At 39.5% G+C, this 15,004-nt stretch overlaps 1 protein-coding gene across 1 annotated transcript; it reads right to left on the bottom strand.

Annotated features, from left to right (window-relative positions):
- Nucleotides 1-900: 900 nt before the first annotated feature.
- LOC117381592 (aquaporin-11-like) lies at nucleotides 901-8,558 on the bottom strand. The gene is made up of 3 exons (XM_033978577.2): nucleotides 7,802-8,558; nucleotides 7,043-7,159; nucleotides 901-3,828 (listed from the first exon to the last, which is right to left on the bottom strand). The coding sequence occupies exons 1-3, from the start codon at nucleotides 8,391-8,393 to the stop codon at nucleotides 3,731-3,733; spliced, it is 807 nt and encodes a 268-aa protein (XP_033834468.1). The 5' UTR covers nucleotides 8,394-8,558; the 3' UTR covers nucleotides 901-3,730.
- Between the last annotated feature and the right edge of the window lie 6,446 nt (nucleotides 8,559-15,004).

Below are 15,004 nucleotides of genomic sequence, written 5' to 3'. Positions count from 1 at the left end.
CAGTAACCCAATCCTAGATAAGCAAAATATGGGTGGAGTACATCTGTAAAAGCAAGTCATTTTCTGCTCTCTACCTTCAGATTCCTGTCACACACACATGCAAAATGTCCTTTCCCATCTCCAAACCCTGAGCCCTGCAGCCCAGAGATGAAAAAGCGACATCTGTGTAATAGAATGATTAAGAAACGCCTCACTTACCAGTAATTGTCCCTATTAACAGTAATTTGTATTATCTTCGTTTAAGTGTTTATGTGTTGCAAATTATGCAAAGAATTAGGAAATGGCAGAACAGGCAAGGAATGCATTTACTCATTTCACAGTAAATCCCATTGTCCCACTGTCTCTCTTCCATTACCTTCTTCAACAGCCCATTGTGCCATGTCTGAGCTGGAAGCATGACATTTAGCTCAGCAGTTTGTCTCTCAGCACACACTAACAGTGGAATTGTACTGACCAGAGTGCTGTGTCAGGAGGACGATGCAGAGGACTTCACTCCATGGAGCAGTCACATGCACAAACATCTGTACAGACTGCTGCTGCAAACGAGACACAAGATACGTTAAAATGCAACGGTGAAGATGGGTTTTGTGACTGGATTACATAAATACATCCAAAAAAGTTACATTGTGACACATTTCTGAGTCTTGTTTTGGGTCTTGGTTGGGTCTTCTTTCAGTACATCACACATCACACCTTTGTAAGTCAAATCAGTTCCTTTAAGTGTTTAGTTCTCTTTAACAAGCCACCAAAGCTTTTATTTGTATGTCCACGTACACAAATGAAAAGCATTTAATAGCCAATTTTAAACAACTTACCTTTAGTTTGAGCATCCTACAACCCCACCAGCCAACACAACACATACACACTACAGATACACATGATTTCATGTCAAACACCAAACATGTAGAATGTCCTTTATTCAAGTATTGCTTTTTGTCACTTTAAAGTGTGTAGAATGCAAATTTTGCACTATTGCATTCATTACAAGGCATCATAAACTAGTGAATTATACACTACACAAACATGGGTCGACATCGTGTTGACCTGAGGTATGACTTTAGGAATAGGCTCAGAAATATAACTGGTACAACGGGACAGGAAGAAAAATCACAATAAAAGAATCTTTTACAGCCATTTTGCATACATTTAAATACACCATAAAACCAGTATTCTATATGCAGAGTCCATGATTTCATCCTCTGGTCTGATGCTTTACATTCACATCCTATGAAACCACAACTAGATCATATCCCACACAACTGCACAATATAATGTAAAATTATTAAAAAAAAAAAAAAAAGAAAAAAAAAACAAGAAGAAGAAAAGAAATATTGTACAGTTATACAAACATTTTTCATTTGACTCAAAGACAAAAACGAAAAGATTTAATTCAACTAAGTGCATGTGACAGGTTAGACCAGGGGTGGGCAAATTTTTTGACACACGGGCCACAAAAGGTTCTAAAATTTGACAGAGCGGCCGGGCCAGGACATTATATATATATATATATTACAATAGACATTTGGCTTGCAACATGTAGCAAAACATGAATATGCAAGGCTCATTGTACAAATAGTTTCCCAAATGCATTAATTAAATTAATAATTAATTTATCAAATTTCAGTTAAATAAACACAGCAGAAAATTTTTAACAAGGTTTACCCTTACCTGTTTTAATATAATTTGGTCACATTTGGTGGGACAGATTAATAAGCCCAAAGAGCCGTGTGTGGCCCCCGGGCCGTAGTTTGCCCATATCTGGGTTAGACTACACATCCTACAATATACCAGTTTTTTTACTCATAATCTTGCCAAGTTTTCCAAAGTTTCACAATTTTGGGGAAGCTTATATTTTTACTTCCTGCTTAAACACGGGCAGCCGATGTGACAAACGTAGAGGTAATTGCAGAACTGTTTAGTAACCAAGGGTCAAATTTGGGCAATACATTTAAGGGACGATATATTAGTCATCGGCAGTATCTGTGATATCAGTGATATTGGAGGATTTCCTTAGATATCAATATTTGTCCAATATTGAAAATGTAGTTGATATTTGGCAATATTTTTTCTGCACTGCCCCAGTGTATGTGTGCCATGTGTTTGTCCTCGGTGCATCAGATTTGTCTTTTTGATCAGACTAAATTTATATCCCAGATAATTTGTAAACTTCACCATAACTTAACCTAAGCTTTTAAAAGCTATAGTACAGACCAAATTTATGTTTAATGTCGGTATTGGCAAATATTCGTTATTGGCCACAACAGCCAGACAAATATCAGATTTTGGTATTGGTTCAAAAAAAGCCATATAGGACTATATTATAATTATTTACCGAAGAGTTATGTTTTGGGCATGTTCCTCATTATTGAGTTTAATTGTTTTCATTCTGGTATTTCCCTCTGCTGCCAGTAGATGGCAAGTTGCACCAGATCAGAGGATACTGAGTACTGAGACTGTGAAATTATGTTTTGGTTTTTTTAGGCATTATTTTTAGTTTTAAATCATGAAATTCCAAAGCAAGAGTATTGAAGATGTTTAAAGGTCAATAACCACACAAATAATACATATTTGTTCTTTAAATGAAAAAATAGATAAACATGATAACCTGCCATATGCACTTAGAGACTAAACTACTAACATGAAACAGATTTATAAATAATGTTTTTATGGTGTTACTATGAAAACAATATAAAATAAAATTCAACATTATTTTCATTTCCCTCACATTGTGCTGACCAAAATTATGCCAAGTTGTAGCCCTTGTTGGAGGCCAGCACTGGTCCTATCTCACATCGTACATGGCAGTAGTACAGGACAAGCTAAATACTGAGCGAGATGGTATATTCTAGGCTTTACTTTAACTTTAGGCTCAGTTTAGAACATGTGCAAAGCTGTGAAGATTGTGCTTGACCATTCACAATGGGCCAGAAAAAAACCTGGCAGGAATGTGAACCCGAGCGGCTGCCATGTTGGAAAGGTCTTTTTGTGCTGTCCTTGGACACGGCTTGTAAAATGTAACACTTTCAAAATACTCCCAATACTGCTGCTTTAACATTTACCTTGTGCTTCTCATGTCATACAATGGTCTGTAATGCGACTAATAAGGCAACTCAATCTGCAGAATTATTCATGTTTGTAGTGAGTTGTCATTTTGTCAAACTCTTTATTCTTAAACTGTAATTGATTCATTATTTGAAAATGCCGTGCAATGCATCAAGTCCTTCCATATAAAACAGTTGGTGCTATCTACTTTGGTATATGGATCTCAGAGCTGACTTAGCGGTAAATGAATTCATTTAATATGATTTAATGGCTAATCCCAACAATTTTGACCAATATTGTCCAATATTGTCACTGATGGCAGGTGTTCACAATCATGTTTTTGTCATCAAGGTGCATTATGTAAGTTTTCTGTTAAATGGTCCACCACCTGTTCATGTCCATGGAGAAGTTATTGCTTTGCCTTAAATGCTCCACAGTATGTAACATTCTATTACAGGTGTTTTATCGCTAAATAATCACTTGGAGAACATGCATTCTTATTGTGAGCAGGGCACCTCTCCACAGATATGACCTGTAACTTGGCCTGGTGGCATTTGTCTCCATGATTAACTTTAAGGCCATACTGTGGAACATCCGTGCCACATCAATAACATCTCCTTCAAAGTACTGACTGGCTCTTGGCTAAGGCTAACCACTAACCCTCTCAGATACCCTGCAGGACCACGGCTCACTGGCTCTTCTGTTTTTTTGTTTCCCCAGTGATGGAGCTCCGCCCACACAGGAACGGGAGGATGATCTCGAAGAGCAAATTGCAGCTGATCGCACCTGGACACACACAGAGCACAGGACAGTGGATGAAACAAGAGAGATAATTTCTTCTTTAGATAGTAGTTTCTTCTTCATTCATTCATCACTGTTATAAATGTGTTACTAAAGCCTCATTCACACGTGCAGCCTGACCCGGGAATGTACCTGCAATTTACAGGGCAAATTTCATGCTCCCCCTTGGTGGTGTCATCCGGAAACATGGAATCTCCAAGCCTCCTGATGACACCAGGCCAGTGGATGTTCTTTTTAACTGCATCAAATCCTGGATGAAAGAAAACTTTCTCCAGCTTAACCAGGACAAAACTCTAGTCATCATTCACGAGGCTCAGAGTGCAAAACTTTTACCCAAACTACAAGCACAGTCTTTTAACCCATCCGCATAAGTGAAAAACCGGGGCGTCATTTTTTACTCTTAGCTGACTTTTACACACACATTAAGAACACAAAAAATAGGTTTTTAATCACCCAAAACATAGCCAGTTCACTCCAATCATTTTTGCGGGCCAATGCGGAAAAGCTGAGGCATGCTTTTGTCACCAGTCAAATAAACTACTGTAATGCCTTGTTTTCTGGTCTTCCCACAAAAGAATATTTCAGGTTTACAGTTCCTACAAAATTCAGTAGCACGTGTCTTCACTCAGACTAGAAGGCAGGACCACATTACACCGGCTTTAAGATCAATGCATTGGCTCCCCTGTGTGATTTTAAAGTTATTTTACAGTTTTTTTTTAATGTCTTAATGATCTTGGGCCTTGTTATCTTTCAGAACTGCTTTTACCCTTCGTGGTCCTCCGGCAAGAGGTTCCTAGTCATTCCCAAAGTCAGGACACAACCGCATGTTCATGTTTTTAAGAGTAGGCTCACCCACCTTTTTAGTTTAATTTTGATAAATATTTATTGTTTTATCTGTTTAATAAATATACTAAATACATGTAATAGTAATTTATTTTTAAGCTTACTACTTTATATTTTAGGTCTTAACTTTTAGCTCATGCTGTTTTACCACTTCAGTGTTTCATCTGCAGGAGCCCTATGTGCCGGGAGCAAGAGTCAACTGTGGGAGTCGACGCTCCACTGATGAATCTTCTTCAGTTTCTTTCTGTACTCAGCCTTATTTATTTGTACCAAGCCTTATGTGGGGGTGGGTGTGTGTGTGTAGGGGTGTGTGGGTGTGTGTGTATGGGGGTGTGTGTGCGTGTGTGTGTGTGGGGGGTGTGGGGGTGTGTGTGTGTGTGTGTCTGTTCCCATGTCCTTGTCAGTGTGTGGGTTGTTTGGTTGTCTGAGGTAGGGCAGTTGTGGGGGTACAGTAGTTGGGTGGAAGGGCATGTGGGACTGTTTTTAATGTAAAGCACTTTGTGTTACATTTTTGTATGAAAAGCATATAAAGTTAAATCAATTTAAGTAAAATGTTATAACTGGGAATATGCAGGGAAGGCTTATGCATGAATAGAGCCAGAAAACTGACAGAATTCCCTAAATATTCATCTTTTTGTTGCGGTGGTAGAGCTTAGCATTCTTTTTTCCCCCCTTTTTTTGGCAAATGTTTATTTTTGACTATATATATTATTTCACCAACAGGTTAAGCTTAGGGTTAGGTTTAGGAACAGTTAATTTGGTTAAGGGTTTTGGGACATGGAACACTAGACCTGCCCCGTAACAAAATGACAGATATTTAGGGAGTCCTGAAAATTGTCAGTACTACCCCTCGGTTTCCTTGGTTAGGATCTCAGTTTATGATCTCAGTTTCCTTGGTTACGAGCCTGGTTTCCTTGGTTACGAGCTTGGTTTCCCAGTTACGTTTCGTTCTCATTCAGCTATGTGAAAGAGAGCACAGAGCCAAATGTCCAGTTATGTGTGAACAGAGCAGACCCGGCAATGTTCTGGGACTAGTGCATGTGTGAATGGGGCCATTGCTGAATTTCCTGGCGTTTTGTACCTGGCAATTTACTGGGACTGTTAAGAATATTACAAATATTTTCTATATTGTTGTGCTACTCAGGAAATTTGCATTTTGCACTTACAGCTTACATGCATTCTCACATCCTCTATGTCAAAGGGTAAACAACAGTTGAAATCGGCTAGAACCAGTCAGAACTGGATGACACCTTGGAGGTATATGTCGGGTTGCGGTGGGTGGACCAGTGATAGAAAAAAAATTTGGCAGCAATGAAGATGACTAATTTCTGTGGGGTACTTTCACGTTGGGTTAGTTATTGTAATTTTTTTCAAAGGTTCACAGTATTAAAAGTTTATTTATGGTCCAAAGTGTCTTGTTTCAATCATTATTGTTTATAAATTTCACAAAATAATGCTTTTAAGCTCTATCCACCTTGATTTAATTTGAATTTTAATTGATTTATTTATTTGGTTGGGACAAAGCAAGTTAATGAACAAACATGACATGACAGACATGAGCGTGAACACACCAAATTATAAAGGCTAATATCCATCAGTTGTCCCAAGATAAACTTTGTATTATACTGTTGGTATGATCATATCACTATGAGACACAGTTACAGGTATACAAAATAAGAATTTAAGCTAAAGCTGCTAATTTATGGACAAAATACCTTAATAATCTTCTTAATAATTAATTAATTAATCTAATTTAAATCATGATTATTCAAGCACAGAGAGTCGCAGGAATGTACCGCATTACAGTACTACGGTCTTAAAATGTGAAAAACAGAACATTTGAAACAGTTTTCAGTCATCTAAAATCACTTTCCTTATTCATTCTGACCTCATTATGCAAATTATCTGTACTGGTGCAAAACATTTTGATAAAATGCATGAGAAAAAAATAAGGTACAGGGCCTTTAAACTTATCACCATGGGGAAAGGAAGGTGCCACCACTGGGCCAAGTTACAGGTTAGATCTATGGAAAGGTGACCATGTCACACTATGGAGCATCCAGGCAGAGGAATAACCAATCCATAAGACAAGCAGACGACAGTGTCAACTTCTTTTACCAGTTAATATAATGATAATAATACATGAAAAGGCACTTTCCTTATGTGTTTGAGACATACACCTGCTTTAAGCAACAGTGAATCGCAATATATCCCTCAGTCCTATTTTGTAAGCGTTGCAATAATTCAAGATATATTGGATATATTACAATTATTAACCGATTATCAACCACAGTTCTATATGACATTCTCCTGCCAAAAACACAAGACAGTTTTGAACTATCTGAGTGAATTTTACCCAGCATTGGCCCGAGCCAGTACACAAACATGTACTCGAGGTAGGAATGTCCACTGCAGGGGAACTGAAGGGACACGGCCAGGACGGGGTTCAGCACGGCCCCAGAAATGGCTCCACCTGAAGAAAGAGTGTATGCACCATTAGGCTGTTTGCTTAAGATGTGCACATTACATACAGTATACAACAACACAACATGTTTTTGTGGGCATGAAACTTACGACACAGTACAAAAGTGGGGCACTAGCTTGATCTTGATCTGGTTGAACCACACCAGGCTGTTAAAGTTTATGTTATAAGCAACCCAAAATTCACATTATAGTGTGGCGCTGATTTAAATAGTAATACACTAATAACACAATAGTAGTAACAGCACAGGAGTAGTTGGTGATGCAGCAAAATCCAATACCACATGTGAATATGCAGCTGACATTTCGAGTGCAAGTGTGAATAGAGCAAAGAAATGTCTGCTTAAAATACGGAAATCTATGGACTATTGATGTTGTTTTGTAATGAAGTGGTGTTGTTTGTGTAACTTAATAAAGCTTGGCTTGTCACACAAATATAATTCATAAGCTTAATTATGTGCAGTGCAAAGCCCAGAGGCTGAGGAGCACAGGTAATTTCAGGACTTTCCTTCCCAAACAAGAACAACGAGTTTATTGTGACTGTGAATAAACACTTGTCTGTTGAAATAGGCCATATTGGCACAGCTTTAGCCTTCTATAGATGTCTTGTGTACAGCATATGGTCAAGCCTCACCTGCGTACACTAACACAGTGATCACGGCGCTGAGGGCGTGGACTCGGAGTAGAGGCTCCAGTTTGTGTAAGTGCAGAACTACCGCCTGAACGATGAAACTGCATATGAGCTCCACCGCCGCGGCCTCCAGCAGCGTCCCGCCGAGAGGATCGAAGCACTTGTACCCGAACCTCTGGTGCCGAACGTGGATGTCGGACCAGCCCTGGGACCACGCGAGCACCGCGAGAGCCTGTGCCGCGAGGGCCGCCGCCAACTGACAGCTCGCGACTCCCGCGGCCGCTTTGAAGCGCAGCTTCCGGCGGCACGCGCGCTCCAGCGGCCAGATGAAAGAGCAGCTCGCCCCGCGGAAACTCACCAGGTGCACGACCGTAACGACGTACAGCAGCGTCAGGCGCACGGACAGCGGCAGCTCCGACCTCTCACCCAGCAGCTTCAGTTCATTCGCACACCAGCAGAGCTGCAGAGTGCACACGAACTCTAGCGCATAAATCCAATAAGCCCCCGGGAGATACCGAGCCGCGGCCCGCCGGCTTAGCTCGCACAAGAGCACCACGGCTCCCACCACCGCCAAGGACACCAGCAGAGCGGCCATGTCCGACACTCACCGCTGCTCTCACCGACAGCACCGTGCAAACTCTGAGCAAACTCCCGCTGTATGTGTGTGTGTATGTGTGTGTGTGTGCTGAACTTTCCTCCTCCTGCTCCACGTCAAAGTCCAATTATCCGCTCCAGCGCGGCTGCGTCAAACTCCACGCGCTCAGCGCCGGAAATGGTGACAAAATAAAGAGGGGCATTTGTTCAGTGGTTGTTTGGAGGTAAATTGTTGGGAACATTTTGAAAATCGACGCCATTTATAATAAAACACTTATTTAAAAACAAACTGTTTAACTTCCACAGGTTTGAAGCCTTTTCATAAAGTATTTTTAAAGCGTTTTGACCAGAATCAGCTTAATTTATTTTGAAAAGGCGAGGAGCGTTTCCATTTCTCAGTCTGGCCCCTCTGCAGAGGCCGGAGCAGGAGGCTGTGTCCTGGTTGTCAACTTACTCTAGTGCTTTTAACTTCACACTCAACAAAGCTGATATTTGGCTCGTTTAATCAGACGCTATAAGCCTGGCTGTTTGTAACTGCAAAACACCAGGCATTTTATAAAGATGCTCTATAGCCCAACTTCTCTAGTGGCATGTGAAATCTACTTCAAGTAGCTTATCTTAGGCTAGTAGCCTACCTAAATGTGCTTTTTAAAAATAACAAGTTGTACATGTTCACTGTAATGTAATTGTCATAGTTTGCGACATATTTTTTTCTTATCTGAAGGTTAAGGCACTGAAAACCCAGGTTCAGTTGTGATTGTAATACATTTTTATAACAGCAGAGTGCAGCCTACATACAGTTCTTTTACATATAAAAACTAAAAACTAAACTGTAGGCTACAACTAGAGCTTTTTTTACTACGTATTTTTGTCACTTCAAGGTAACTACTTAGCCTGGGTACTATTAAGCACAAGTAAGTATGAAAACATGCTGAGAGGGAGATACATTTTCATTAAAACATAGTTGTAGGCCTATATGATCAACTTAATCTAGCCCAATAGACTATTCTTTGCTCAACACCCTGACAGCCCAAAGAGCCAATCAACTTTCACGCCTCAACTGTTGATTTGACTGCTGACTGTTACTATTACAACACGATACCTTTATTTTGTAATGCAAAGTACAATATTTTCTAGAAATAGCAATATAATGTTGATTTTTAAGCATAACAGAATTCATCCACATACAGCTGTTTGTTGGGCTCTACATAGTCAAACCCAAGTGGAGCCCACATTTTGTCCACTCACAGCCTATGCTGGCCCGCATACATCCCATATGCGGCCCATACGGGCCGGCCCACATTGGTCCCACAATCCAAATCCAAGTGGGGCCTATTTGGGTTTGCCCACTCACAGCCCATGCCCATGTGAAATCCACACTGCCCAGATATAACCCATACGGGGCCCACATACACTGTTGGCTGGGGCGGATACACCTATTCCCCGTGTTATGTATTTTGACCCGCTCTTGTAACTGTAGTTATGTACTACTAAACATATATTGCATGTATTAATGAGCTATTACACAGAGTGCTATGTTTGTGTGTTTTTTTTTTTTTGTTTGTTTGTTTTTTAATTAATAATAATAAACATTTGTGACATAATAGAACAGTTCCACAATTAAAAGTCATAACAGACAAAATATATAGGAATGCAGAAGAGAAAAAAAAAAATTAAAATACATTTTTAAAAAGGCCTAGTTTGAGTCTGTTTGCAAAAATATGAGTTAAGAGCTTGTAATCATTATTTAAGGCCTTTAATCGTTATTTAATCGTTTATTTAATCGTTTAGGCCTTAAATTGTCAAGACGGTTGGGATCTTTACCTTAGGGATAAGAGTGATCACTTCCTGTTTCATAGTATGAGTGAGGGAGCCATTTTCTAGTACTTCTTTAAGCATTCTGAAAATAAGATCTTTGATGTGATCCCAGAAGAATTTATAGCAATTACTCGTCAGGCCGTCACAACCTGGAGCTTTATCTTTGGACAAACAACCAAGTGTTTTTTCCAATTCTTGTATAGGTGTGTCTGCTTCACAGATCTGTTTGAAACTATTATCAATTTTTAGGATTAAATCTTTAATCCTAATGGTAAAAGGAGTTAGTGTGGGTGTTTAGAGTAAGATTCTGTGTACAGCTTGCTACAAAAGGAAGAGATTTCTGTGGAGATCAGCTGATGGTCATGATCATTAATATAAATGTGACCGGTGGACTTCTGCGTTGTGTTGTAAGGGTGCTATGGAACCACAAGACACCGCGGGAACTTTTGAATCGCCTTTAATCTGTTCAATAAAAAGTATAAAACTTTATGAACACGTGCCGCTACACATCGGTCCAGCCCACACTATACAACAAAAGACAATAGAGAAAATCAACATCTTCCCGCACTTGCTCACATGAACAAACAAAAACAACGAAACGACACAGGAGATCAATATTAACTTAAATACAAATAAAATATAACCACAGATGTATACAAAGATAAAGACAATTAAAAGAGGACACTTGGGATTACAATGAATGACTGACCTCTTCCCAATACGGGTTTGCAAAGGAAAGAGGCGGGAGTCAAACCCCGAATTTATACCAGGAGCAAGGCGAGGGACACACGAAGAAGAAAGAAAAACAAAGAAGAAGCGGCTGGAGGACCAAGGCTGCACATAAAATCAAAATACCAGGTATAGACAAAACTGTGACAAACAAAAGCAGCATTTTGTGTAATTATACATTAATTATACATATATATGAACCGGTTACATAAAGACTTTCAATTGCATTTCTTTCTTGCCTTTTCTTTTCCAAGTTACAGAGATAAGCTGTACTTTTTACACCAAGCTCTACCCATTTTGCTCTAGATCATCAAGGGGGCACTGGAGAATACTTTTCTGTTGTTTATCATCATCAAAACGAGGTTTAGACCAAATTTGGTTTAGTTCCTTTATAATTTCAGTTTCTTTCTGTGCTTCATAGAAATTTGGCTCACTTTGAATTTAAAGAATTCCCACTTAATATAACCCTAAAGATTTTCATCAGAATATATTGTTTCTAGAAGTTCAATAACAGCACTGCAAAAGTTTTCATTAGTAAGGAGCGAGGAGTTAAATTTACAGTAGCCTCTGCTAAAGGTTTTTTTCACCTGAGGAGTCAGATTTAGTTGAATGAGACAATGATCAGTCAGGAGAGCAGCAGACATATTAACATCTACTTCATTTTGTATAAAGTTGTTTGAGATTAGCCAGAAATCAGTGTGAGATTTAGCTGACTCATTTGAAACAAGGAAATGACTGTGTTAGTTAATGAGCAAGTCTCCAGGGATTGTTTACATTAATGTCTAAACAAAAATCTTGTAAAGCTGTGTTTATATAGTGGGAATGGAATTTAGACGGCAGTCTATCCTGCCACTCATCTAGAACCATGTTAAAATTTTCCGCTAAAATAATATTGTTTGTGCAGTATTTTTGACCAAGGTTTTTGATATGATCCAAAGTTTCAGCTAATAATAATTTGATTAGGCAGGGAATGTAGTAACCATAGATATTACACAAAATGAGAAAACCATCATTCATTTGGAGGACACAAATAAGCCAGTGGCCCTTACTATCATTTATGTGGGTGGTTATTTTAAATTGCCTTTTTTTTAAAAAGCAAAGTGAGGATTTCTTTGTACCATGAGAGAATAATATTTTTTCGCCTCATAGATTAGACTAAAAGCCCTATCTGCCTCCACAGAATGTGTGTCTTGTAACAAAATGCAGTTAGCATTTACATTTTTATAAGATAAGAAAATAGATTTTCTTTGTACACTATCGTAAACCCCTAGTATATAAGGATATCAGACGACTGTCTAATCTTCAAGCCATTCTGGACAAAAATTAGGAGGTTTTTCGTGATGAATTAGACTGCATGAAAGAAATCACTATGAAACTTCACATCAAACCAGGAAGCAAACCTGCATTCATGAAGGCCAGAACAGTACCTTATGCAATATGTGATAAAGTTGGGGCAGATCTGGACACTTCAGTTAAAAGTGGAGTCTTGGAGCCTGTGACAACCAGTGAGTGGGCCACCCCAATAGCGCCAGTTCCCTAAAAGGAGGAGGATTACGAACATGTGGAGACATTAAAGTAACTGTAAACCCACTGCTCAGTGTAAAGCAAAATCCACTGCCTTTAATTGTCGATTAGTTTGCAGGTCTGAGCGAAGGTCAAACCTTCAGCAAAACTGACCTTAACTGGGCTTATCTGCAAATGCATGTGGATGAACAATCACGTGAGTTGCCAACGATTAATACACACAAAGGACTTTTCTGGTATTGCAGTTTACCTTTTGGCATCACCACAGCCCTAGCTCTTTTTCAGCAGGCCATGGATCAGATCCTGAGTGGATTGCAAGGAATACAGTATTATTTGGATGTTATATTTGATGCTACACTGCAAAGGCTACGACAGTATGGGCTCAGAGTTTGCAAGGAGAAATGTGAGTTATTGAGACCACCTCTGGAGTACCTTGGACATGTGATGAAAAAGGGCTACACACAGCTCCTTCAAAGATAGCAGCTATTGTGGATGCACCCTCACCTGAAAATCTGAGTCAAATTAGATCTTTTGTAGGCCTCCTGAACTACTATGGACGGTTTATACCTAACCTTGCATTACTACTTAAGCCATTACATGAAATGTTATGTCAAGACAAAAATGGAAATGGACAAGTGACTGTCAACAAGCTTTTCTGAATGCAAAAAAGACACTTACCACTTCAGAGGTGTTCACACACTTCAATCCCTCCCTTCCAATCCAGCTGGCCCTCCCTTCCAATCCATATGTTTCTAAATAATGAGAAAAAAAACAACTGCATTTGCCTTTAGAACACTGAACAAGGCAGAGTCTAACTATGCTCAGTTGGAATCATCTTTGGTGAGGAAGTTCCACCAATATTTTTATTGAAGGAGGTTTACTCTTTTAGCAGATCACATACCTCTGAGAACAATCTTGGGACCACAGACAGAGATACCATCGCTTGCAGCGTCACATCTCCAGATGGGTTTTGTTATTGTCAGCTCACTCATATGACATCAAGTATCGCAAATCTAACTCTCATTGCAACGCAGATGGACTTTCCAGGTTACCACTCCCTGTTACTAAATATGAACCTAACACAGTGGACATTTGCTATTTCAAAAATGAAAAAAAAAAAAGCACCAGTTTCAGCTGCCCAAGTGAAAAAGGCAACCAGAAACGACCCTGACCTGTCAGTAGTCATTACATGGTAATCAAAGGACAATCAAAATGTGACAGCTCTGCCCTCAAACATTTTATTTATAGGAGGTGGGAGCTTCTGTTCAGTCAGATTGTCTGTGAGTTATCATTCCACAGTTAAAATGCTAAAATGTTAGAACAGCTGCATTCAGGTCACAGTGGAATAATAAAAATGAAGCAAATGGCTTGGTGGCCAGGTTTAAACAAACAGATAGAAAACATGGCTAAAAGTTGTTCATCTTGTCAAAAGACTCCTAACAACCCACCTGCAGCGCCACTGCATCGATGGCACTTTCCACAGGTCCCTTGGTACCACATTCACAGCGAATTTGCAGGTCAATTTGAAGACCTGAATGTTCCTGAAATCCATTACATCAGAAAAGACTGTTGGATCTTGGAGAGATATTTAGCCGTTTCGGGGCTCCTGTTCAGCTCATCTTACATAAAGGTCTCCATCTCATATCAAAATAAATGTCTGATTTTCTGCAAGCCAATGGAGTTGAACACATCAAGTCACCTCCATACTACCCTACAACAAACGGGTTGGCAGAGAGGTTTGTGCAGACCCTCAAACATGCACTGAAAGCCTCACAAGGACAAGGCACTCTGCACCAAAGACTACATGAGTTTTTACTCAGGTACTCCACACTCAACCACAAAGGCATCTCCTGCAAGCCTCATGTTGAACAGAGAACTTCATATTAGCTTGGACGTTCTCAAGCCTCCAACTGTAAAAGACATTGTTCAGGCAGACCAACGAAAACAAGTAAAGTACAGAGACATTCATGCAAACGATCGACTTCTGGCCAGAAAGCAAGGTAAAGTCCTGCCACTGTCATGGGTCAAACTGGTCCTGTCTCCTGCACTGTCCAGACAGCTGATGGGGATTGGCGCTGCCATGTGGACCAACTTTTAAAAACGCCTGACACCACTGTTGACTGAAAAAAATGTTATTGTATTTGTACCTGAATCATGTTACTTACCTGTAGGCATGTCAAAACCAGTCAGTCCTACTGTAGATGTTTTTCTTTCAGACAAAGCAGAAAAACAAAGTATAACATCTGCACCAGGGTCCAGTCCAATCAATGAAAAGGTTGATGTGTCTGTAGATCGTCGCTATCCTGCACATGATAGACGACCACCTACGAGGTTAAACCTATAGTTTAATAGTGACTGTGTAGTACTTTAACATCAACTACACAAAGTTGCATTAAGTGCCAAAAGTTCCAAAACACGCTCAGAGCCACAATAAAACTATTTAAAACAATAAATATTTATAAAATGCAAACATTATGGCAAAAGAAAGAAATAAAACAATAAGGTCGAGTCTAAAGCAAAAAAACAAAACAAAAAAAACAA

The sequence above is a fragment of the Periophthalmus magnuspinnatus genome, chromosome 14 (assembly GCF_009829125.3).
Source record: "Periophthalmus magnuspinnatus isolate fPerMag1 chromosome 14, fPerMag1.2.pri, whole genome shotgun sequence".
Lineage (NCBI taxonomy): Eukaryota > Metazoa > Chordata > Actinopteri > Gobiiformes > Gobiidae > Periophthalmus > Periophthalmus magnuspinnatus.
Note: the sequence above shows the minus strand (reverse complement) of the source record. Positions and strands in the feature narration are given on the sequence as shown.